The following is a 24,459-nucleotide window of genomic DNA, read 5'->3' as shown; positions in this document are numbered from 1 at the left end:
GTCTCGAGGACCCAGCGGGAGGCTCCATTTCCGGGGTGGACGCGCAGCGACTGGAGGAAGTTGTTGAGGAAAGTCTGTGTACCACAACAGGGGCACTCTCACTCAAGACTGTGAGATCACTAAGGCCGAGCGAGTGTGGAGATCACTGCAGAGAAGCTAATAATAGCACCTAAAGCATCACCCAGTATGCCTGTGCAGCTGGTTGTCAGGAGACCACCCCGGGCCAGAGAGGCAGATGCTGAGCCCTGGCGAGGGCCCCGTGCCGGGGCAGAGAGACTGCAAACAGGTGCACCTGCTGTGGAACTCAGTCCAGTGGCTCCTTGGAACCTTCGAAATCGGTGCTGCCATTGTGGCGCAGAGGGTTAGGCTGCCCAGCATCGCATAAGGGCACAGGCTCCTGTCCTGGCTGCCACTTCAATCCAGCTCCCTGCCCATGTACTTGGATCACCGCACCCACGTGGGAGACCCAGAAGAAGCTCCTAGATCTTGAATTCAGCCTGACCCAGCCCTGGCTGCTGTTACTTACAGAGCGAGCCAGCAGATGGAAGAGCTTTCTCTCTCACTCTCTCTGCAGCTCTGACTTGCAGAGCTGACTGTTTTTAAGGAAAGGGGGAAATTGGACATTGCACTAATATAGGATCAGTAATTCTGCTCCTGGACCCAGCAGCAGCGAAGGCAGTGACCGCACACCTGTGTTCACAGCTGCCGGTTCGTGGCAGACAGCAGCCAGAGATGTACAGGAGCTACTCAAATGTGCAGCAGCCAGTGAGGGAAACACACAGCACGCTCAGGGCACAGCACAGACAGGCACACGTCCACACAGCGCGCTCAGGGCACAGCACAGACAGGCACACGTCCACACAGTGCACTGGGGACACAGCACAGACAGGCACACGTCCACACAGCACAGACAGGCACACGTCCACACAGCACAGACAGGCACACGTCCACACAGTGTGCTCAGGGCACAGCACAGACAGGCACACGTCCACACAGCACAGACAGGCACATGTCCACACAGCGTGCTCAGGGCACAGCACAGACAGGCACACGTCCACACAGCACGCTCAGGGCACAGCACAGACAGGCACATGTCCACACAGCACGCTCAGGGCACAGCACAGACAGGCACACGTCCACACAGCACAGACAGGCACACGTCCACACAGCATGCTCAGGGCACAGCACAGACAGGCACATGTCCACACAGCGCGCTCAGGGCACAGCACAGACAGGCACACGTCCACACAGCATGCTCAGGGCACAGCACAGACAGGCACACGTCCACACAGCGTGCTCAGGGCACAGCACAGACAGGCACACGCCCACAAAGGGTACTGAGGGCACAGCACAGACAGGCGCACATCCACACAGCGCGCTCAGGGCACAGCACAGACAGGCACACGTCCACACAGCGTGCTCAGGGCACAGCACAGACAGGCACACGTCCACACAGCACGCTCAGGGCACAGCACAGACAGGCACACGTCCACACAGCACGCTCAGGGCACAGCACAGACAGGCACATGTCCACACAGCGTGCTCAGGGCACAGCACAGACAGGCACACGTCCACACAGCACAGACAGGCACACGTCCACACAGGGTACTGAGGACACAGCACAGACAGGCACACGCCCACACAGTGTGCTCAGGGCACAGCACAGACAGGTACACGTCCACACAGCGTGCTCAGGGCACAGCACAGACAGGCACACATCCACACAGCGTGCTCAGGGCACAGCACAGACAGGCACATGCCCACAAAGGGTACTGAGGGCACAGCACAGACAGGCACACGTCCACACAGCGTGCTCAGGGCACAGCACAGACAGGCACACGTCCACACAGGGTACTGAGGACACAGCACACACAGGCGCACATCCACACAGCGCGCTCAGGGCACAGCACAGACAGGCACACGTCCACACAGGGTACTGAGGACACAGCACAGACAGGCACACGCCCACACAGTGTGCTCAGGGCACAGCACAGACAGGCACACGTCCACACAGCACAGACAGGCACACGTCCACACAGGGTACTGAGGACACAGCACAGACAGGCACACGCCCACACAGTGTGCTCAGGGCACAGCACAGACAGGTACACGTCCACACAGGGTACTGAGGACACAGCACAGACAGGCACACGCCCACACAGTGTGCTCAGGGCACAGCACAGACAGGTACACGTCCACACAGGGTACTGAGGACACAGCACAGACAGGCACACATCCACAAATGCGTACAGTGGGATGTGATTAACCCTTATAAAATGAAGGATGTTCTGACTCAACTGTGACGACATCACCCCTATGAAGTGGGCTGGTCACAGAAAGACAAACATTGCAGGATCCCATGAGCAGTGGAATGCCGAGCACAGGTCAAGGTCAGACTGGGAGGAACTGGAGTGGGTGTCTCCTGGGGACAATTTTGCAAAGTAATAAGAGTGGTGGAGGTGGGGGAGTGGGGCTATACCACAGCATGTGCACACTGGAAATGGTTACAATCATAATTTGATGGGATGTATATTTTACCACAATTAAAAATATTTATTCTGTAACCATCTCAAGTGAGCAGGGTGATTCTGCACCCCGTATCTGTGTGCCTGGATCTGAGTCTCATCTCTGTTTCCAATCCAGACTTCTACGCATGCCCACCTTGGAGGCAACACAAGACGGTTCAAGGACCGGGCTCCCACTATTAGCAGGGCAGACCGGAAGGAGTTCCAGGCTTGCAGCAGCGGCCTGGCCCAGCCTTGGCCATTGCAGATACTGGGAGAGACATCTTTGTCTCTCTCTCTCTCCTGGATTTTCAAATACACAAACTTTAGAAAGAGCCGAGGACACCATGATGGGAGCTGCAGAGAAGCGGGGCAGCCACCTTGGCCCCACCTCAGGGAGCCACACAAGATGAGCTTCTAGATCAGATCATTCCAGGATGGTTTCCATGGTAAAACCCAAACAGCACAGCTGATGAACCAAAGAGCAATGGACAAAAGACTTCAGGGGGAAAAAATGACCAAAGCCAGAAAGGACCTTTGTCCTGGTGCTCTCCCTCACTGCCCCCCGTTCGACGGATGCTCAGCTCACCTGCTGATGAAGGGCCTGATGTTGTCTCCGGTGATGGGCGCCATGGACATGGGCATGGGCTCGGGGGTGGAGAGCCAGTAGGAGTAGTCGTTGCGGGAGGCGAAGTTACACACGTTGTTGATGTTGCAGAACAGGAAGGGCATGGTGCTGAACTTCCGCAAGCAGCTCCCGGCCGTGCCTGAGCGCGGGCAAAGAGCCACAGGGCTGTGTGAGCGTGCCCCAGCACTCCACAAGCCCCTGGATCCACTTCCACAGCAAACAACTCCAGCGGCCGACACCGAAGGCCTCGGTTCCACAGGAACACTCAGAGGGGCATCAAGGGGGCAGGCGTCAGGCACAGCACTCAGACACTGGGGAGCCTGCACCCACGGCCGAGGGTCTCGCCTGAGGCTTGGCCCCTCCACTGCTGATCCAGCCCCCTGCTATCACACATCCTGGGAGGCTGCAGGGATGGCTTGACACCCACGTGGGAGGCTTGCGTGGAATCTGGGGCTCCTGGCTCAGCCTGACCCAGCCCTGGCATTATGGGACAACTGGGCAGTGAATGAGCACTTGGGTGCGCTATCTGTGTCTTCCTTCGTGTGTGTGTGTGTGTGTGGACACAGGAACAGCCTATGTGTGTGTACACAAAAACAACATCTCTGTGTGTGTACACAGGAGGTGTGTGTGTGTGTGTGTGTGTGTGTGTGTGGACACAGGAACAGCCTATGTGTGTATACACAAAACCAGCCTCTGTGTGTGTCTCTGTGTGTGTGTGTACACAGGAGCAGTATGTGTGTGTGTGTGTGTTTATGCCTTTGAAATCAAGCGAAAATAGTTCTTAAATGGAAACTAAAATTTCTTAACTATGAGCAAGAAGGAAGGAATTAGATCAGTATTCCTGTCACGATCAGGCAAAGGGAAATGAACCAGGATTCTACCGGGCATTTCTGCCGAATGGGAACAAGTCCACTTCCTGGCAGAGAGGCCTCTCACCAGGGCTGGAGCCCTGAGGCACTCACCGCAGGGTCAGCACCCGGGGCACAGCACACACTGGGCAGTGCCCCAACAACAGCCGTGCACAAACACAGCTGCCTGTCGACTCTAACCTCAATCAGAGAGCAGACCACGGGGGCACCGGGAGCAGGCCGCCACGGTGACCTAGCCCCCTGTGAGACGAGCTTTGCTGAGCCTAGAGCTGTAGAACGGCTCAGCCATTTTGCCCATTTTGGTGGGAACTGTCCCAAGAGCACTCCAGGGGTCTTGGTCCTCCATAATGCTATCTGAAAACAAGTTCTAAAGTTGGAGTCATTTCCCATGGTTCAGCCTGTCCACCGGTGGGCAGCTGTGACCCAGCGCCTCCTCCCACAAGGCCAGGGAGCGAGCAGGCATGTCCCTCGCCACGCCACACCAAACCGCAGCTGTGCCCACGGGAGGACCATGTGGCTCCGTGGTGCCTTACCCAGGTCCTGGCCGTGAGCCCGCTCGTTGCCTTGCACGTACAGCAGGGAGTACCCGTGGTAGAGAATTTTGGTGCCAGGAGGACACTGAGGGTCATCGATGGTTTGACTGTGCCTGGTCACTAGGAAGCCGTGGTCAACGGAGGGTGTACCCGGAGGCCCCATGGAGCCTGGCAGCCCATCGGGGCCTGGGGGGCCAGGAAACCCTCTAGGACCTGGGGGGTGGGACAGAGAGGAAGCCAAGCCCAGGTCACAAACAGGCTACGTGCAGAGCCTCCCGGCCCGTCTCACAGGCGGTCCAGCCTCTTGCATTTCCACATAGCATCTCATCTCACACTGCCCAGCAAGTGCACAGCCAACCAAGGCAGCCCCAGCCCCGTGTCCCAGCCTCTCGTCTCTCCACAACACCCCCAAGAGGTCTGCCTAAGCAGGTGCTTGGGCCAAAGCAGATTCATTTCAATGAACAAACAAAACAAGGGACCAGGCCAGGGAACCAGTTCATAGCACAGGCTCATGTGTGTCAATCATGAAGCCCTTGGGGACAACATGTCCTGCCCCTAGGGTGACCACATCATGCCAACCTGTCACGGACCTGCCAGGTTGTAGGCTGTGTTAATACAAGTCCTCATTCTCGAACATCACCATCATGATGGGATGTTCACGTGAGCTCCCGCCCCTGAGGAACAGGTGGAACCAACCCCGCACTAGACAGAAGCACTGGTTGCCAGCTCTGCTTTGCCCCGCCTACTGCCAGCAAGCCGATCCCACCTGCAGCCTGCTAACCCTGCAGGAAAGCCCGCAGCCACCAGTGCTGGCCCCTCTCCCACAGGACACCCTGACCTCTCAGAAGGGCTATTTCCCACTCCCTTGTGCAGCTTCCCCAAGCCAGAGTGGTGAGGCCGGGCAGTCCAGGAACCTACCTGGAGGCCCGAACGGCCCTTGCTCCCCTTTCTGGCCTGGCGCGCCGTCGAAGCCGGGAATGCCTGGGGGGCCAGGTGTGCCCACAGAGCCTGTCACACCTGCGGCAAAGAATTCCAGGGTGAGGCTCAGAGGCCGGCAAGCTTCCTGTGTGTGCCTGCAGGCCAGGATGGGAGCGCGGGCGCCCCGAGAGCCACCACTTCAGGGTGTGTGCCTGGTCCCCTCCCGAGCTCCCAGGAGGATAGGGCCAGCCACGTGACTTCCTCCCTGGCTACGTTCCCACACCACACCCTGCGCTGGTGAGGGTCGTGGTACCGGTGTCCTCGACGTCCTTTACTCGAGGGGGCTTTGCACTAAAGCTGCAGCATGCCTTCAGCGCTGCGTGTTGCCCTCACATCGACTTGCCACCGTGCCCACCAGCGGCACCTAACCTGGACATGCTAAGCTCAGAGGAGCAGAAGGGCCACAGGCCTGTGTGTGGCCCAGGACCGCTGGGCCCCGGGGGAGAGTGCCAGCACGCAGGAACAGGGGCTGGCGCCCCTCGCCTCTGCCCTTATCTTCTGGCAGGGAAGGAGCAGGTGCCAGTTCACCATGCCCTGCAGTCCCCAGCTGAATGCAGGGACGTAGTGGCATGCGGTCCCCGGCTTCTTTTCATTTCCTAAGACGGCACGTGGCATTGATACACACTAGCAAGAGGCAGGTGGATTTCCATAACCACCTAGTATCCTGACTGCCAACGCGCAGTGAAAGTGAAGTCATGCCCACTCCCACCCCCCTCCCCGCACTGCCTGGAGACCTTACCTTGCTGTCCCTTAGGGCCTGGGGGTCCCTGAAGCCCTTTCAGCCCAGGGGGACCTTCAGGGCCAGGGAGCCCCGGTTCGCCTTTGATGATGTCATATGGTCCAGGGGGTCCAGGGGGTCCAGGAAGACCTGCAAGATCAGACGCCAGGAGTCACTCCCACAGGGGGCCCCGCCACTGGAGCCTCGGAAAACACACACGGGCTCTGCACGGCCATCTTCTTCTCAGGCTGGAACCCTGAACTCGCTCAGCGTGCAGCCCGCCTGAGCCATGGACTGCCCTCGGCCACAGATGTGACTGTCAGGTGTGCCATCAATGAAAATGTCACCCACACAGACCCCCAGTGCTGCAAACGGCTTTCAGCCAACGTTCTCCGACGACGTGTGAGGAACCAACTCCTGCGGGCCCGCGGCTGCGCCCCCGACCCATGTGAAGGCATCACGGGCTGACGGCGTCTCCTACCTTTAGGTCCAGGGACGCCTTGATCTCCCTGGTCACCTTTGATTCCCTGCAGGCCGGGAAGACCTTTCTGACCTGGACAGGAAGAGAATGGCACTGTGGCACAGGGTTCCCCAAAAACATGCAACTCTGTGTGTACCCAGCCTTGCACGTCAGCACACACATGCATGTCTGTATATATACACACGTGTACTCACACATGCATGGGCCTATATGCGCACACCTAAACACAACTGCACACACATGCAGTTCCTCACATTCATATTGATGGCATTACACACACACACACACACACACACACACAACACACAACACACTTCCAAGTTACCACCAGGAAGACAGATGGCTACTTCTGCTGAGCTCTCTAGAAGTTTTTCCCAAATGTGCAACAAGCTGAAATGACCACAATCCTTGGCAGGGCTTGACACTGGTTCTGGTCACAGCCTAACTCCCACGTGTCCCCACACAGGCCAGAAGGCACCTGCAGCCTGGACTCTCGCTTCACTCACAGTCCCTACACATCTGATTCAGTAACAAAAACGCAATGCGTGGAAGCCGGTGGACACCCAGGAACTGCTTGCTCAACACATCATCAATGAACGACTGGTCCAAATCCACGACTTGCTCCGAGGTGCAGCCCACCGAGATGTGCAGCAGTCCCTGACTCCCACAGAAACCCCCTACCACACAGGAGCGCCGTGTTTTAGCCCAACGGGACACCTTGCTCTCTATGTAGGGGTGTGACTCCCCTCAACAGCAGTGGCAGGACGCACGTCCTTACCTTGAAATCCGGGAACGCCGGGGGGCCCCATATCGCCCTTGGAGCCTGTGACTCCCGGGGAGCCACCAATGCCCTGCGGAGACAGACAGCGTCAGCCAGAGCAAGCCGCCGGGTACCAGCAGAGGCAGGTTTGCGGGAAAACACCCCCGCTGGTTTCTTCAGCAACATGCCCTTCGCACCTGGATTAGGAGGCTGGGAATGTGAGGAACTAGCTGCTTTACTCCCTGTGTCTCCTCGGCACAGCCTTATACAGGGAGAGTTCCTCAGAAACAGGCAACAGTCTGCTGCTCCTATAATGTCCCAATGCCCCAAAGTCGGGGCCCCATAAACACCCATCTAGCTGCACACACCATCTGCCCCCCAAAAACGGCCATTTCTGCTTAGAACAAGTCCCACGGCTGATCTGAAAAATCATTTCAAATACAGAAATGACTAAATGGTACCAAAGCAGGATACTTTCCCTTTACAGTACAGCACTGTCACGTGCTTTTAAACCATCAGCTTGCTTTCTCACTATTTTAATATCGTTCCTTTCCCGGGGCACACATGACAACAACAACAGTTGGATTTTATCTGTTACACCTATTCGTTTGCTTGATCTTACAAGTGCCACGGCCAAATACCGTGCGAAGAACGCATGTGCACAGAGATGTGTACACACTTAGACACACAGGTACGGACGCCCTGTGAGCAGGGAGCCTGGGAGCAGAGGCAGGCCTGGGTCCCACATGTGTGTCGCTGGCATGTGCAATCACATACTCCCTGGTATGCTCAGCACCTAATGGGCACAAGGCATGGGCAGAAGCGATCACTGCCAGGCATGTGCCCTACGCTGCCCTATCGTTGCTAAGCTGAGGACAGCTGAGGCACCAAGTCTTCCCCCTGAGAAAGTGCCCTGTGCCTGCACGCCCTCTGCCTGCTCCTGCTGTGTTACAGGGAGTCCCCTGAGCTCCTGCACCACCATAGGCACCCCGGAATCCTGCCACAGCTCATGCAGCATTAGCCCATAACCCACACATCAACAGCCTCCTACGCTAACTCTTCCACTGGCAAGAGCAGGCTGCTGAGGGAGGCAGCCCACAGATGAGCAAAGCCGGAACCGGAAAAGACAAAGGCCACAACTCACCGGCATGCCCTGGAAGCCCTGGTCTCCCTTGGGCCCTGGGAGCCCAGGAACTCCTGGCCATCCTGGACTGCCCTTGTCTCCCTTGAGTCCATCAAGCCCAGGGAGCCCTGGTGGCCCCATGGGTCCCGGAAGCCCTAAGGGAGAGAGCAGTCACAGGTGAGGGCGGGAAGCTGACCGTGTGTGGGAGTGCCCTGGGCTGTGCTGCTGCGGCCTGGCCGCCTGCCTGCCCCGACCCTACTAAACCCCAGGCAGATCCTAAAAGAAGGAACACGCTGCCATGCCCCAGTGCCCTGGGCACCCGGGGCCCAGGACCTTGTGCCACTGGGAATGCATCAGCCCTGGGCAGAGGAAGGCCTGAGGACGCCGAGCTGACATGAGGCACTGAGTAGCTGGCACCTGTGCAGGTTCCATCCACAGTCTCTTCTTGCCCCCCTCATGACTTCACTCCCCCAGGAGGAAGGATGTGAGCGAAGCCGTGGCCCTGTGGGGCCCCATGACGTATCCGAGCTGTAACACACACTGCAGACGCCTGCAGCGTGAATGGCTCCCTCATGCAGGCTTTCCACCGGCTTCTCTTGGGGGATGCTGCTCCAGCTAGCAGCGGGATGGGGCTCACCTGGCAGGCCTGGCTGTCCTTGGGGGCCTCGATCCCCTTTGGGCCCCTCCATGGGGCGGCCGGGAGCTCCGGGCAGCCCCGGCTGTCCTTGGGGCCCGGGAGGACCCATGAATCCTGGCTCGCCCTTGGGTCCAGGGATCCCGGGGCTGCCGGCTAGTCCTGGGAAACCCACGTCGCCTTTGGAACCTACATGGAGAGAGACGAAATGATGACAGGCAGTTCAGCCAAGCATGGCCCACCACACGCCCATTCCCACTCCGGGAGCCCCTCAGCGGGGCAAGGGTGGCAGGGTCCCAAAGTGGGCACTCTGTTCTCTCAAAATGGCACGCTAGGACCCTCCATGGCTGGGCCTAGAAGAGAGCACGTTAGTGTAACAAGACTCTGGCATCCTCCCCCACATGTGTAAAAGCAGCACCCTGTGCCAGGGCATCCAGGCACAGCAAGTGGACAGCTGTGCTGCTGACAGAAAGCCTGGTTCCCTAGCCACCTGGCACAGTTCTGTCTGGAAGTCAGGAAACTCAGCAGCCCTAGCCATGCGCTGTTGCATGCACAAAGCCAGGAGTGCCCATGGTGCCACTCCACCTGCAGAGAATGCAAGCCCAGGAACGGCCAGGCGCACAGGCCTAGCTGCCTGGCAGCAGTGGTCTCCCCCACTCGTGGGGAGAGGGGCACTCGTGGGATTTCTTAGCACAGCCAGTACAGGAGTCGCACAGACTTGGAGGAAAGGAAAGACAAGTTCTGAGCCCATGACCCGGCAGGACACACACTGTCCTCGGGTACACATGTGGCTGGTGGTCAAGTGGGACAGCGGGGGTCACCAGGGAGGCAGGGCTGGGACAAGCACTACCTTTGTCTCCTTTGCTTCCTGGGAACCCTTGCAATCCTCTTCCTGGCAGGCCTGCAAGATAAAGGAGGCCCGGTCCAAAGTCTCCTCCATCCCCTGGGCCAGAGTGGTGCCTGGGGCCCCAGGCCCTCTGTGGGACCTCTGTGGGACCTCTGTGTGCCCAGGCCACACCACTATGGAAACCCAGGAGTCAGCAGCCTGTGCCCTCTGTACATCTGCTGTGTGCCCGCACTGCCTCTGTCAGCACCCCATGGTGTGGCATCAGAACTGCATTCGCAGGTTGCTGCAGGACACCTGGCAGGCCACTTTGTGTCCTGTCCCAAGAACTTTCTAGCTCAGAACCATCACAGCCTTCAGCGGACAGGCCTGTGCAGCTCAGTTCCATTCCTGCCACTGGAAACAAACGTGGGCGTTCTGGGGGCCCATCCAGCAAGGCCCCATCGCAAAGCCACAGCGTCAGGGCAGCCGACACCTGGTGACAGCAGGTGACGGGAGGGGTAGAGGGCAGTCAGCATGGCACTGCCCTCTGAGCTCTGCTTGAGTGACCGTTTGTGTACCATCCACAAACGGGGCCAGCCCAACAGCACCCCTACCGCACCCACCCGGTTCAGGCGCCTTTCAGCTCAGCTGCTGCCCGGCATGTGACATCCCCATAGTGGGGGGCAGCTGCAGCCCCTCATCCACAGCAGGAGCCAATCCAGGGACCAAGAGGCAGTTCCCAAAGTACCTTTCAAATATGGCAGAGAGCCAGTGCCAGGCCACGGGCAGGACGCTCCCGCCATGAGCAGCACGCAGGCTGCCCCCTGGACATGTGCTCACTGCATCCCTTTTCTTATCCAATCCCGACGCACCTGCCCGTGGTGAGGTTTAAACAGCTGCTAGCCAGCCGGCACACTCAACCTGCTGTGTCCACTGAGGCGGGCGTGCTTGTGGGTGGGCAGCGTGGGAAGGGAGGGGGCGGGACGTACCTGGCTCGCCCTTCTCCCCCGCAGACCCTGGGATGCCATCGCTGCCTGGCTCGCCTTTCTGGCCAGCTGGACCCACAGGACCAGGCTGCCCGGGAACACCTGAGAGAAAGGCCACATGTCACCCACTCAGGTACTCATGGAGCCCTCTGGTCTCCAGCTGCAAAGCCCACATCTGAAGCCTTCCAGGGGCTGCGCCAAGGCTCACCCTGGCATCACCGACCCGCTCGAGCTGGTCCCAAATCCCCAGGTCACCCACACACCATGCAGAGAATGGGGCCCGGGAAAGACCCCAGCAGCTCCTGGCCTAGAGTGCTCATCCGAAGATGGGGGCAGGTCTCCCACAACCCCCACACCCTTCCTGTACCCCAGGGAGGGGGCCCCACCTGCTTCTCCTTTGATGCCGGGGACACCAGCCAATCCTGGGAGGCCTTTGTCACCTTTCTCACCAGGCAAGCCTGGGCTTCCTAAAGGGAAAAACAGGTGGCAAGTGACAAGTTTGGCTTGTCTTTGTCTTCTCTGGGCCCCTGCCCCATTCCAGCAGGAGCCCCTGGGCACCTACCTGGATAGCCTACACTCCCTGGAGACCCTTTAGGGCCCGGAGACCCTGGCATTCCTGGAATCCCGGTGCTGCCCTTCTCCCCCTTCTCTCCAGGGCTTCCTGGGAATCCAGCCACGCCTGGGTCTCCCTGTGACAGAACAGTGAGCAAACGCAGTTAATGCACCGTCAATATCCCCTGGGGACCTGGCTCTGTGACCCAGACAGACACCAGGGCCAAACCCAAGAGTCCTTCCAAAACATGTCCTGCTGCCTGTCCAGGTCCTACAGGCACCCCGGGGTGACCTGGATGGTGAACCTGCCTGACTGCCACGCCCACAGTGGGGAGGCTGCACTGTGCAGGACGGGGAATGTCCAGCCACACGCCGGACAAGGCCCACACAATCACTTGGGCTGGCTACGGCAGCCAAATTCAGTCAACCTACAGAAGGCCAAGTTGAAGCCAGGGTAGCCTGTGAATGACATCATAAGCATTCAAATGACCCTCGGCACAGAGAGCTCGCAAAAGATGACAAGAAAAACGCCATGTGTGTGCAAGCCAGGCACGTTTGTGTGAACAGCTCTGACCCTGAGCAGCCAAGTCCACGGCTGTGAAACCACAGGGATGGAGATAGCAGCCGGCCCTTCCCAAGTTCTCAGCCCAGGGCCCAGGCCACTGTGACAGCAACCAGAGCCCAAGGCCCAGGCCACTCTGAAAACAGAGCAGGGACCAGGGCATAGGGCCCAGGCCACTCTGACAGCAGAGCAGGGACCAGGGCATAGGGCCCAGGCCACTCCGACAGCAACCAGAGCCCAAGGCCCAGGCCACTCTGAAAACAGAGCAGGGACCAGAGCCCAGGGCCCAGGCCACTCTGACAGCAGAGCGGGGACCAGAGCCCAGGGCCCAGGCCACTCTGACAGCAGAGCGGGGACCAGAGCCCAGGGCCCAGGCCACTCTGAAAACAGAGCAGGGACCAGGGCACAGGGCCCAGGCCACTCCGACAGCAACCAGAGCCCAGGGCCCAGGCCACTCCGACAGCAGAGTGGGGACCAGCGCCCAGGGCCCAGGCCACTCTGACAGCAGAGCGGGGACCAGAGCACAAGGGAGCCCAGAGCCTCATCTCTGCCGCCAGGTCCTCCCTTGCCCTGGGCCAGCATGCCACCTGCTCCTCCACAAGACCCTACTTCTAGATTCTTCCTTAGGGCAGAAGTTGTGAACAGGGCAGGCAGAAGAAACAAGTTACACAGGCTGGGCAGGGGGCGGTACTGCGTCTCCATCCCCCGTGATGGGGAGGGAGGGTATATCCTCATGGGAGGTTGTCACCTTGTCACCAGGCCTTCCGGGGATCCCGATGCCAGGCAGACCTGCCTGGCCCTTCTCTCCTTTGGCTCCCTTCTCTCCAGGTAGGCCAGGCATGCCCTGGGGGCCAGGGATGCCAGGCACACCTTTTTCTCCAGGGGTTCCTGTAATCACAAACAATATTTCAGCTTGAATGTAAAGTCTGTGCCTGCTGAGACAGTATCCAACACGTCCCCGCCGAGGACCCAGCCAACATCAGCCGCCCCTCCACGCTGAAGGCCGTCAGCACACAGCCAGGCAACACGGCAGCTCAGAGCACCGCCTTGCCAAGGCTCCGAGCTTCTCCAGTTCTCACTGACACCCAAGCTGCAGTATGAGGCAGGCTCTGAACAGCAAGCAGACAGAGGGAGCATCCTGCACAGCAGGGGCCGCCCCCACAGGCACAAGCAGTGACCCAGGAGCAGACACTCCAGGACAGCCTGCCTCCTGGGGCTCAGGGAAAATGGAGACGCCTCCTGTCTTGGTTTTGCCCCTTTCTTGTCCCCAGTAGGATAACCCAGAGGAGTCTAGGGGTTCCCTTCTCCCCCAACTCCTTCTGGCTGCTCCCCGGGGAGCAAAGCTGGCAGGCAGTTGCACCCCCAGAACAGAGGGCTCAGAAGCCCAGAATCCAGAACAAGGGCCGCTGATCCCCAGAGAGGGGCCGCCACACAGATATCCTGTGGAGCTGACCATGTCTGACCCTACCACAGCCATGGGCAGTGCCAGCACACCACCCACCTCCAGGCAGAAGGGTGTGATGTGACTGAGGCCAGTGCTGTGGCATAGCAGGTACAAATGCCAACATGGGAAATCTATATGGACGCTGGTTAGCATCCCAGCTGCTCCACTTCTGCTCAGCCCCCTGCTAATGTGTCCAGGAAAGCATGGCCAGAGAGTCTGGGCCTGAATGAAGCTCACTTCTGCATGACCCAGCCCTGGCCACTGCAGCCATTTGGGGAGAGAACAAACAGACAGAAGATCTCAGTCTCTCTCTCTCTCTCAGTCTCTCTCTCTCTCTCAGTCTCTCTCTCTCTCTCTCTCCTCTCTAGTTAGACTTTCAAACAAATAAACAAATCTTGGAACACACATGTCTTGGTCAATGTGGCAGTGGTCCATCCTGCAAAGGCATCCCACAGGCAGCATGTGGGAACCCCTGAACACCCCTTACCTGGCAAGCCCATGCCGCCGACCGAGCCTTTAGGTCCAGGGAGTCCAGGAGCACCTGGGGTCCCACTGATGCCCGGATCCCCTTTTGGGCCTGCAGAGAGACAAAAGTGGACTCACAAGGTTGCTGTCCCCATGGCCAGGGAACGCAGACTCCTCCACATGCACTCCACGTACCTGGCTGTCCTGGCTGTCCCACCTGGCCATCCTTCCCAGGAACTCCCGGAGTCCCAGGGTCTCCTCGGGATCCCTTGTCACCAGTTGGTCCAGTCTGTCCTGTGTGTCAGAGAACACCCATGGGACCCGTGACTTCTGGGCAAGCGCACCTGCACAAGCAAGGCTGCAAGGCTGCTCCCGTCACCGATCAGGACCCGCTCCCCTCCCACCTACCTTTCTCTCCCTGGTCTCCCTTCTGTCCCTTCATGCTGCCCATGTCCACTTTGTCCATGGAGCCAGGTTTGCCTGGGAGCCCGACATCTCCTTTGTCACCCTTGAAGCCGGGGTCTCCCCTGGGTCCCGAGGATCCTGGGAAGCCTTGGTCTCCTGCAGAGGAAGGAGGAGGCACAGTAAGGGGCAGCCACGCTGATGGGCGGCCACGCTGATGGGCGGCCACGGTGATGGGCGGCCACGGTGAAGGGCGGCCATGCTGATGGGCGGCCACGGTAAAGGGCGGCCACAGTGATGGGCGGCCACGGTGAAGGGTGGCCACGGTGAAGGGCGGCCACGCTGATGGGCGGCCACGGTGAAGGGCGGCCACGCTGATGGGCGGCCACGGTAAAGGGCGGCCACGGTGAAGGGCGGCCACGGTGAAGGGCGGCCACGGTGAAGGGCGGCCACGGTAAAGGGTGGCCACGGTGAAGGGCGGCCACAGTGATGGGCGGCCACGGTAAAGGGTGGCCACGGTGAAGGGCGGCCACGGTGATGGGCGGCCACGCTGATGGGCGGCCACACTGAAGGGCTGTCAAAAGGGACAGCTACAGAGGGAGGTTCGGACGCTGGCAGGGTAGCCAAGAACTGATGACGCCTCCTATGCTGAGTGTCTGAGTCACAAGGAACAGTGCGACCCAGCTGAAAGACGAGAAAGCCACTTGCCAGAACAGCTGCCATCTGATAACTGTGTCTGTGACTGGGCCTGTCTGTAGCTGATTTACATAGCCTTCAACTTCTGAACAAAGCAGGAAAATGGGAATTTCCTATTCTACCAAAACATGACCTTTTTACTATCTCACAATTACAGTCAACTCCTTTTTTGCTATATGTAGGACCTACTTCCAAGAGCAAAAAATACAAATCGGAAGAGTGGACGCACAGCCTCACACTCAACACACTACTTGAAATGCCCGCGCTCCCAGCTGGGCCCAGGGCCCAGCTCCCGGTCCACACTCCGGTGGAAGAGCCCCTAGGCAGGGGGCAGCGGCTGGCAGCTCCCCGCTTGGCCCTGATGCCCACAGGGGAGACCCAGATCGAGTCCCAGGGCCCTGACTCCGCCTGGCCCAGCCCAGCTCACGCAGAATTTGGGGAGTAAGCCAGGGGATGGAAAATCTGTTTCTCTACTTCTCACACAAATCAAAATAAACAAACAAGAAACAAAACTCAGAGCTTGTGAAATGACTCAGTCTGCAAATCTGGTTCTGAGAACTCGGCCCGCTGCTATGTGACTAAGGAGTCCACTGCCCACTGCCCGCCATGCCACCAGGGGGAGCCCGCTGCCCACTGCCTGCCACACAACGAGGGGGAGCCCGCTCCGCCCTGACCGTGTAGCAGGGCACAGCTTGCACCCCACCCCACTGTGCAGCAGGAGGCTCCCGCCGCCTTCCCCACTGCGTCTGTCTCCTCAACCGACATATGACCGGCACCAAGTTGCGGATTTCCCATGAGGCACCAACAAATAGACACAAGGCGAGTTCTTCATTTGCCAGTACTCTTACCTTTTTCACCCGGCAATCCTGGAATACCCACTGGTCCTGGAGAGCCTGGTTGCCCAGGGGTTCCCATGACGCCCATTTCTCCCTTAGGACCTGTAGCCAAAAGGAAGAGCCGTGAGCACCCCCCATGCGGACATTGAAGAGCCGAGAGCACCCCCCATGCGGACACAGCAGGGCCGTGAGCACCTCCCATGCTGAAACAGCAGAGCCGTGAGCACCCCCCATGCGGACATTGAAGAGCCATGAGCACCCCCCATGCGGACATGGCAGGGCCGTAAGCACCCCCCCATGCGGACATTGAAGAGCCGTGAGCACCCCCCATGCGGACATGGCAGGACCGTGAGCACCCCCCATGCGGACACAGCAGAGCCGTGAGCACCCCCCATGCGGACATTGAAGAGCCATGAGCACCCCCCATGCGGACATTGAAGAGCCATGAGCACCCCCCATGCGGACATGGCAGGGCCGTAAGCACCCCCCATGCAGACATTGAAGAGCCGTGAGCACCCCCCATGCGGACATTGAAGAGCCGTGAGCACCCCCCATGCGGACATTGAAGAGCCATGAGCACTCCCCATGCGGATATTGAAGAGCCGTGAGCACCCCCCATGCGGACACAGCAGGGCCGTGAGCACCCCCCATGCGGACATTGAAGAGCCGTGAGCACCCCCCATGCGGGACACAGCAGAGCCGTGAGCACCCCCCATGCAGACATTGAAGAGCCGTGAGCACCCCCCATGCGGACATTGAAGAGCCGTGAGCACCCCCCATGTGGACACAGCAGAGCCATGATCACCCCCCATGCGGACATAGCAGAGCCGTGAGCACCCCCCATGTGGACACAGCAGGGCCGTAAGCACCCCCCATGCGGACATAGCAGAGCCGTGAGCACCCCCCATGCGGACATAGCAGAGCCGTGAGCACCCCCCATGCGGACATGGCAGGGCCGTAAGCACCCCCCATGCGGACACAGCAGAGCTGTAAGCACTCCCCATGCGGACATTGAAGAGCCGTGAGCACCCCCCATGCGGACATTGAAGAGCCGTGAGCACCCCCCATGCGGACACAGCAGGGCCGTAAGCACCCCCCATGCGGACATGGCAGGGCCGTAAGCACCCCCCATGCGGACATTGAAGAGCCGTGAGCACCCCCCATGCAGACACAGCAGGGCCGTAAGCACCCCCATGCGGACACAGCAGGGCCGTGAGCACCCCCCATGCGGACACAGCAGAGCTGTAAGCACTCCCCATGCGGACATTGAAGAGCCGTGAGCACCCCCCATGCGGACATTGAAGGGCCGTGAGCACCCCCCATGTGGACACAGCAGAGCTGTGAGCACCCCCCATGCGGACATTGAAGAGCCAAGAGCACCCCCACGTGGGTCACAATGACAGTGAAGCTGAGAGTCAGGACAGAGGGTGCCACAGCAGCAGCACAGGTGGCAGGAAGCTCAGAAGTCACGCACCTGGGAAGCCGGGGATTCCAGGTGTCCCCTGCTGGCCCGGAAGGCCAGGCATCCCTGACTGTCCAGTTAGGCCGGGAAGTCCTTGGGCTCCCTTATCTCCTTTCGGGCCGGGCATGTCCAGTCCAGGGAAGCCAGGAAAACCCTTCTCTCCTTTCACCCCAGGAGGACCTAAGGTTGGGGGAGGCAGAAACAACTGTGAATAGAACTTACGGGCACTCCATGGTGGATTCGGTGGTCCAGCTTCTGCAGCAAGCAGGCCAGGGTGTCCTCAGAGAGCCCCGGAACACAGCTCACCAGACACTGCTGGGTGGGTCGCCATGACAATCAGGGTATTCACAGCGTCCTGGGACAGGCCTGGTGCCCTCTGCCACCACAGCCACTGTCACTGAGTGCCCTGGCCAGTGTGGCCTGATCCCTGGTTGGCCTTTGACCCTGTCCCCACCATCACCTGCCTCTTAAGCGTAACTTCTGGACAACCCAGGTAGTTCAGATGACCCATGACTTATACCCCCCGATCAAAGAATACACTTTGGAATACAACTGGAAGAGTTACAGAAAATAACAGGGAGTCTCCTCAGCCTCTCTTGGTCGGAAGCCAAGAACGCAGAGCAAGCAAACAACAAACCTACTTTCACAAAGCAGGGCTTGCTTCTGCCCCTCGAATTGGCAGGACCCCTCTAAGGGGACAGCCACACCATGGCCCATCCCCCTGGGAGCGCGTGACAGGGAAGGGGGCTATGCGTCACCTGCTGACCCCGGCGGTCCCTGCCCTCCAGGGGGGCCCATTGCTCCGGGGGGGCCTACTCCTGGAGCTCCTGGAGGGCCCACGGGGCCTTGCACGCCCGGAGGTCCTGGGTCACCTGCAGGGGAAAGGAGGGGAGTGAAGCGCACAGTGAGAACAGCTTCAGTGCCCGGCACAGCCCAGGCGCTCCCGCAACGAAGCAGTTACCTCGGATGCCCTGAAGCCCAGGGGGCCCGATGGCTCCATGCTCTCCAGGGACGCCAGGCCCTCCAATGCTCCCCTTCTCCCCGGGTGTGCCAGGAATGCCAGGAAGCCCAGGAAGTCCCTTGAGTCCTGGTAGGCCGATTCCAGGCTCCCCCTACAAGTCCCCAAAGCACAGAGAAATCAACTGACCACCAAAGCCGGCAGCAACCAGGCTGCCAACTCTTAGAAGGATTCTTCATGTTCCACGCTTGTCCTCAGCCTGGGCAAGTGGTGGACAAAGTCCAGACAGGACTGGGGTGGTGGTGCAGTGTGTTAGACTGGCACCTGTTCCAGTTTGGGATGCTGCACTTCCAGTAAACTACCTTGACCATGTGCCTGGGAGGGAATAGGACGTGGCCCAAGTGCTTGCCCTGCCACTCATGTGGAAACCCAGATGGAGTTCCAGCCTCCTAGCTTCAGCGTGGCCGGCCCTGGCCACTGCGGGCGCCTGGGGAGTAAACTCATGCATAGAAGGTTCTCTCTGACCCTCTCTCCCTCCCTCTCTGCCACTCTTCAGAGCAGTTAAACCCTTTGAACAGAAAACAGCACAAGTGGGTCCACTCCGTGTGGTTTGTAGCCACCCTCTAGTGTCCGTTCACCCACTCCCCAGGGAGGGCGGGCACCCACCTTTTGTCCTGGCAGACCGGGGCTGCCAGGTAGGCCATTAAACCCTGGGCGGCCTGGGCTCCCAGGAAGTCCCCTGTCTCCAGGCTGGCCGTCCACACCTGTTGTGCCAAGTGAAGGTGGTCATGGAGTCCCGGTGATATTCCTCACCCTCCTGAACGTCTCTTGACCACGCTCCTCCATTCTGGTCCCAAGCTGCTCCAGTGTACCTGCCCCTTCCTCCCCACCTGCCCCTTCCTCCCCACCTGCCCCTTCCTCCCCACCTGCCCCTTCCTCCCCACCTGCCCCTCCCTCCCCACCTGCCCCTTCCTCCCCACCTGCCCCTCCCTCCCCACCTGCCCCCTTCCCTCCCCACCTGCCCCTCCCTCCCCACCTGCCCCTCCCTCCCCACCTGCCCCTTCCTCCCCACCTGCCCCTTCCTCCCCACCTGCCCCCTTCCCTCCCCACCTGCCCCTCCCTCCCCACCTGCCCCCCTTCCCTCCCTCTCATGTCTCCTGCAGCTGCTCTGTAAGGGACTGAATTGCTGACACCCAAGCAGGGCATGCTCCAGTGGGCCCCTAGCTGGCCTGCTGGACTTGGCCCTGGCCGCTCTCTGAGGGAAGAAGGGACGGTCCACGACCATCACTGCTGGACTCCTGCAGGCCCAGACCTGCCCGGCAGGCTTACCCTTGGGGCCTGGAGGCCCTGGAAAGCCGATCCCAGGCTGGCCCATGGCGCCCTTTTCTCCCGGAAGTCCTGGCCGTCCTGGGGCTCCAGGGAAGCCCCTGTCACCTGTGGCGAGGACAGCAGTTAGCACAAGAAACACAAGCCAGCCCCACCGTGACCCGGGGGCCGGAGCCCTCAGCACCTTGGGGGCCTTGGAAGCCGGGGGAGCCTGGCAGGCCTTCTGCTCCCGGAGGGCCAGGCAGGGGGACGACCTGTCCTGCTTCACCCTTCGGACCTGAGAAGAAAGAGCAACACACGACATGGACCATGTCTCCCAACACCGGGAGCACCCAGAAACTAAAGTCATCTACCGTTCCCCAGCTCATCCCTCTACATTTCTAGAATCTTCCACGGAGAGCTGGTCTTTACCACAAAATATACATCCAAAATAACCCAGAGGTTTGTTAGACTGAAGACGCCTCAAGAGCCCCGAGCAGAGTTAGGAAACAGTGAATGCCCACAGGAAGGCAGCGTGAGCTGGACTCGGGGCTCTTAGACAGCCTGTGTCAAGGCAGCCAAGCACGGTCATCAGTCCCTAGCTTTCTCAAACAAATCCTGAGTGGCTTCAAGGCTGATGTCAATTACGGTCCCTAGGTGGTAGTAAGAGGGTGACCCGGGCAAGCCCACACCCAGGGTGCCCAGGCGCAAGCTTCATCTGTTAGGAGAGGGACCCCTGCGGGTTGTGTGCGTGTGGAGTTCTCACAGGACTTGGGGGCCCAACAGACGCGGCCACAGGGGCAGTGGGGACCAACAGGCTCTCTCTCCCCTGCCGTCAGCTCCACCCCTGGGGCGCAGCGGCACGGGCTGCTCGGGAGAGGGACGGTACGCCTCTGAGACCGAAGCTGCTGGGTCTGACACCAAGGGGTGCCACGGAATGTGGCCCGCAGACAACCACACAGCCACTGACCCTGCTTGGGGTTTCTTTGCCCAGCCAGCCAGGACACGCTTTACCCCATCTGCTTCTTCTGACAAGCTAGTCCAACTCCTTGTCTAGCTCTGGGTACGTGCCATGGTGACTGGCACAAAGGCACCTGTGGACACATCTGGAGGCGGGCTGAAGTGATCTCGGCCCCTGTCCTGGCTCTTGGGGGTCACGTGGGTCAAGCCCACTCTCCCGGGCCCCCAGTTGGAAAGGGGATGGCTCTGGGATTCTTTCTAAAAACAGCTATCAAGGGACTCCTACATGGGTGCTGAGTAACCAACTGGGACAGAACAGGGCCCATTCTCGGACATGAAACACACAGCAGCCTATGCCCACCAGGAGGCAATGCTGGAGGGCTCTACATGCCACCCTCACAAGCAGACAGCGGAAAGGTCAGGGCTGGGACTAGACACCCAGTTAGGGACAGAATCAGCACATGTGCGAGCCACTCAATGAGGCATCAGCAAATGCCTGAGCCAGCAACAAGCATGACATGGGGACAGCAGAGGAGCTGTGGAGAGGACGCTGCCCAGGACACAGACGCCATTGTGGGCAGAAAGAGGGAGAAAGATGGCCTTGTGCTGTCCTATGTCTACACACAAGGTGGCCTGCAGCTGGCACCCGTGACACACCCGTCTTCTCACTCAGACTCAAGCTACCCAGGGCCCAGCTCACAAACAAGGAGGCAAGACGCTGAGAAGCTAAGAAGTCCAGGCCCAGCTCCCAGCCCACGCCTGCAGGAGTGACGCCAGGCGTCCTCTGTGCTCCCTTCAAGGCTCTCAGACCTCACCTGGCAGGCCAGGGGACCCAGGGCTCCCAGGAAAGCCTGCTTGTCCTTTGTCACCGATGGGGCCAATTGGACCAAATCCTGGAGGCCCAGGGGGGCCGATGTCACCGCGACTTCCAGGGAATCCAACACCCCCAGGGGGGCCACGCTCTCCTTTCAATCCTACTGAGCCCTGGGAACCAGGATGAAAGGGGACACGCAGTCACCAATGGGAAGAGCAGCACTCCCACCCCACACGTCTTCCCATCCTCCAGTGTGTCAGGGCTGGAGGAGCCCTGGCTTTCGCTTTCAACGCATCCCCCTCCCTTGAAGCCCTTCTCGGAGCCCAGCACTGGCCTGCCCCTCCCTCACCCTCGGTAGGAGACACTCAGGGAACAAGCGTGTGGCCCTGGGCTCTCTCGGTGCAGTGTCACTAACACCATGTCAGACTTTGCAGGGTGAAACAGGCAGCAAGACAGACCTGTGTGCATATCCCAAGCCCATCAGAGGACCCTGCTCCACTCCCCGGTGTGCACCAGCAGCACCCAGGCCTGTGGACCCCAGGGGACCCATGGGTCCCGCACAAGGTTCATTCGCCCTGGCACCACCCAGATGAAAACACACAGAGGCCTCAGTCCTTCACTTCTGCCCCGCCGTCTGTAAGATGCAGGTGTGGAGGCGCAGCGAAACGTACCGGGGAGCCTTTGGGACCAGGCAGGCCGGGGTGGCCATCTCTCCCAGGGGACCCCGCTCTCCCTGGCATGCCGGGCTGTCCTGGGAAGCCGGGGTCTCCTTTGTCACCCTTGAGTCGTGCGTCAAAGTAGATCTCTCCAGGCTCGCCCTTGGCTCCAGGCTGCCCCATCAGCCCTGGAACACCTTGCGGTCCCTGCAAGAACAATGGCTGTGAGGCCACCACAGACCACGCGTGACCCACCCCCACGTGCCCGGGCCACAGACTGCATCCTGAAGCCACCTGCTTGAAGACAGTCATGGGTTTACGGCTCATCTCGCTGTCAAACCCCACCCACCTCAGTGCTCGCACAACCTTCTGAAAATGTGCCTTGGCCGAGCATCCCACAGGGCCCAGCACAGGTCGGGGGCGGCACGGCAGTAGGCGTGCAGCACTCCTGGCTGGGAAGTTGCCTCCCTGCCCCTTTCTCTGCTATCTGACGGTCAGGGCTGGGGGCGTGGGGTTGCAGCATCTGGCGTGGACTTCAGCCAGAGTCGAACAGGAAGAGCTCCAGGAGCACCGGGCCGACAGAGGCGGACGGACAGAGGTCAGAGGCGTCCTTTTCCGCCACCTTCAAAGGCTTTGTCTTTGATCCCCACCACGGGGCTGGCTTCCCGGTTATGTGAACTCCTCCTTTACTTAGACACATCTTAAACAATCTCGAGAGTGGGCACCCTGCTCCCCCGCCCCACGCTCAGCCCTAGGAGTGCCCAGGGAGCAGAGGCCAGGGTCAAACTTCAAGAGGAATACAGCCCCATCTCCACCTCCTCCACACAACCTTCCAGCAACATCTAAAACCACTGAAAACCTTAAAGAGCTGCCTCAGAACAGGGAATCGTAGGTAGCGAGTACAGCTTGGAGCGTTTACAGGAGCAAAGAGAGTCCAGGAGGGGGCAGGCTACGGAGCTGCAGAGCCTGTGAACAGCCATGATTTCAGCAATAAGACGAGTCTTCATGTCTAGGAATGGCTTCCTTCAGAACTTGCAATGCTTGGCAGCTGGGATTGTATCTGATTGAAAAGCTTCGTGCCAAGGTGACCCAGACACTAAACTTTTCAGATCTGAAAACGCTGCCGTACAACAGACGTGGGCAGCAGGAATATTCTGGAATGCCTGTCTGTCGGCAGGAGGGGGAGGAATGTTTCAGAACCCTGACGGCTGTGTGGGCATGGCTGGCACAGAGCCCATTCACAGACAATGCTGCAGCTGACCCTGGGGGACCTCACGCCCAAGGGTGACGCACAGAGGCCACGGCTCACCCCGCAGCATGGCTGCTTCTGAGGGGCCCTCACAGCCCCTTTGTTTCAGGGAACCCTAGCGACCCTGCGGGAAGAACCTGACCCTGACACAGGCGGCGGTGAAACTAGCTAAGTGCGAGGACAGGAGCTGGCAACATGGGTCCTGCAGGCCACGGGGTGGCACTCGGTCCCAGGTCGCATGGACATGAGTGACCAGGGCCACACGTGCAAACACACGCACACGGGACCTCACACTCGCTGGGCGGGGCTGCCCACACACGTGAACCCAGTGGCCTTACTCACCGGCAGTCCTCCAAGGCCATCCCTGCCGGGAAATCCACGGTCGCCTTTGGCCCCTGGCTGTCCCGGGAACCCTTGTGAGAGAGAGAGAAGCAGCACAGAACTTATGAGACACCTGTTCCAAACCCTCTGTCCCCACAAGACTGCAAAGAATAAAGTCCACACAGCATCCTGGAAAAGAGGACAAAAACATGACCCTAGATGCCCACAAGTGACTTATGAACAAAAGGGCTGCAAGTGCCCCAGCCTTCACACCCACAGTCCTAGGGACCACGTGAGGGAGGCTCTGCACATGTTGTCTGAGACAGTTAAGCCCCTGGGATGGGGTGAACGTGACACCATTGTCCTCTCACTAGGAAATCTCACTGATGCCCGACGGCAAGCTAGTTGATGCCTGTCGGCGCCCACACCAGAGAGGAGATCTGGCCATCAGGCTGCACGCCCGCCTCACTGGTTCCAAGTCGGAGCACAGAGCACAACCTCTCGCAGAGCGAAGCGCTCTCGCCAGGAAGGTATGTGGCCCCAGGACCCACCTCACCTGAACCCGCCCACATCTCCCAGGTCCTCCCACGCTGCCCGGACCCTCCCGCACAGTGGGCTTACCAATCTCCCCAGGGGGCCCCTGCGGCCCTGGGGGGCCACGCAACCCTTCTGTGTCACAGACGAGGCAGCTGTCCCCCTTCTGACCTGAAAGAGGAAACACAGGAGTAGCAGTTGCC

General features: G+C 59.8%; 1 protein-coding gene across 1 annotated transcript in view; it reads right to left on the bottom strand.

Annotated features, from left to right (window-relative positions):
* Window positions 1-24,459, bottom strand: part of COL4A1 (collagen type IV alpha 1 chain) — a 105,444-nt gene that overhangs the window by 5,067 nt on the left and 75,918 nt on the right. The window contains exons 23-49 of the mRNA XM_058671005.1: window positions 24,344-24,427; window positions 23,744-23,814; window positions 22,168-22,359; window positions 21,498-21,666; window positions 19,928-20,020; window positions 19,747-19,851; window positions 19,084-19,181; window positions 18,421-18,571; window positions 18,218-18,331; window positions 17,472-17,639; window positions 16,010-16,099; window positions 14,472-14,624; window positions 14,259-14,357; window positions 14,086-14,175; window positions 12,903-13,042; window positions 11,603-11,729; window positions 11,427-11,507; window positions 11,044-11,142; window positions 10,079-10,129; window positions 9,232-9,417; window positions 8,616-8,749; window positions 7,490-7,562; window positions 6,712-6,783; window positions 6,252-6,380; window positions 5,453-5,551; window positions 4,535-4,747; window positions 3,094-3,271 (exon numbers count right to left, since the gene is read on the bottom strand). Coding sequence (XP_058526988.1) covers window positions 3,094-3,271; window positions 4,535-4,747; window positions 5,453-5,551; window positions 6,252-6,380; window positions 6,712-6,783; window positions 7,490-7,562; window positions 8,616-8,749; window positions 9,232-9,417; window positions 10,079-10,129; window positions 11,044-11,142; window positions 11,427-11,507; window positions 11,603-11,729; window positions 12,903-13,042; window positions 14,086-14,175; window positions 14,259-14,357; window positions 14,472-14,624; window positions 16,010-16,099; window positions 17,472-17,639; window positions 18,218-18,331; window positions 18,421-18,571; window positions 19,084-19,181; window positions 19,747-19,851; window positions 19,928-20,020; window positions 21,498-21,666; window positions 22,168-22,359; window positions 23,744-23,814; window positions 24,344-24,427 — 3,259 coding nt within the window. The remainder of the gene's footprint in view (window positions 1-3,093; window positions 3,272-4,534; window positions 4,748-5,452; window positions 5,552-6,251; window positions 6,381-6,711; window positions 6,784-7,489; window positions 7,563-8,615; window positions 8,750-9,231; window positions 9,418-10,078; window positions 10,130-11,043; window positions 11,143-11,426; window positions 11,508-11,602; window positions 11,730-12,902; window positions 13,043-14,085; window positions 14,176-14,258; window positions 14,358-14,471; window positions 14,625-16,009; window positions 16,100-17,471; window positions 17,640-18,217; window positions 18,332-18,420; window positions 18,572-19,083; window positions 19,182-19,746; window positions 19,852-19,927; window positions 20,021-21,497; window positions 21,667-22,167; window positions 22,360-23,743; window positions 23,815-24,343; window positions 24,428-24,459) is intronic.

This window comes from Ochotona princeps, chromosome 12 (assembly GCF_030435755.1).
Source record: "Ochotona princeps isolate mOchPri1 chromosome 12, mOchPri1.hap1, whole genome shotgun sequence".
NCBI lineage: Eukaryota > Metazoa > Chordata > Mammalia > Lagomorpha > Ochotonidae > Ochotona > Ochotona princeps.
The sequence above is the reverse complement of the archived record's forward strand: the minus strand, read 5'-3'. Positions and strand labels throughout refer to the sequence as shown.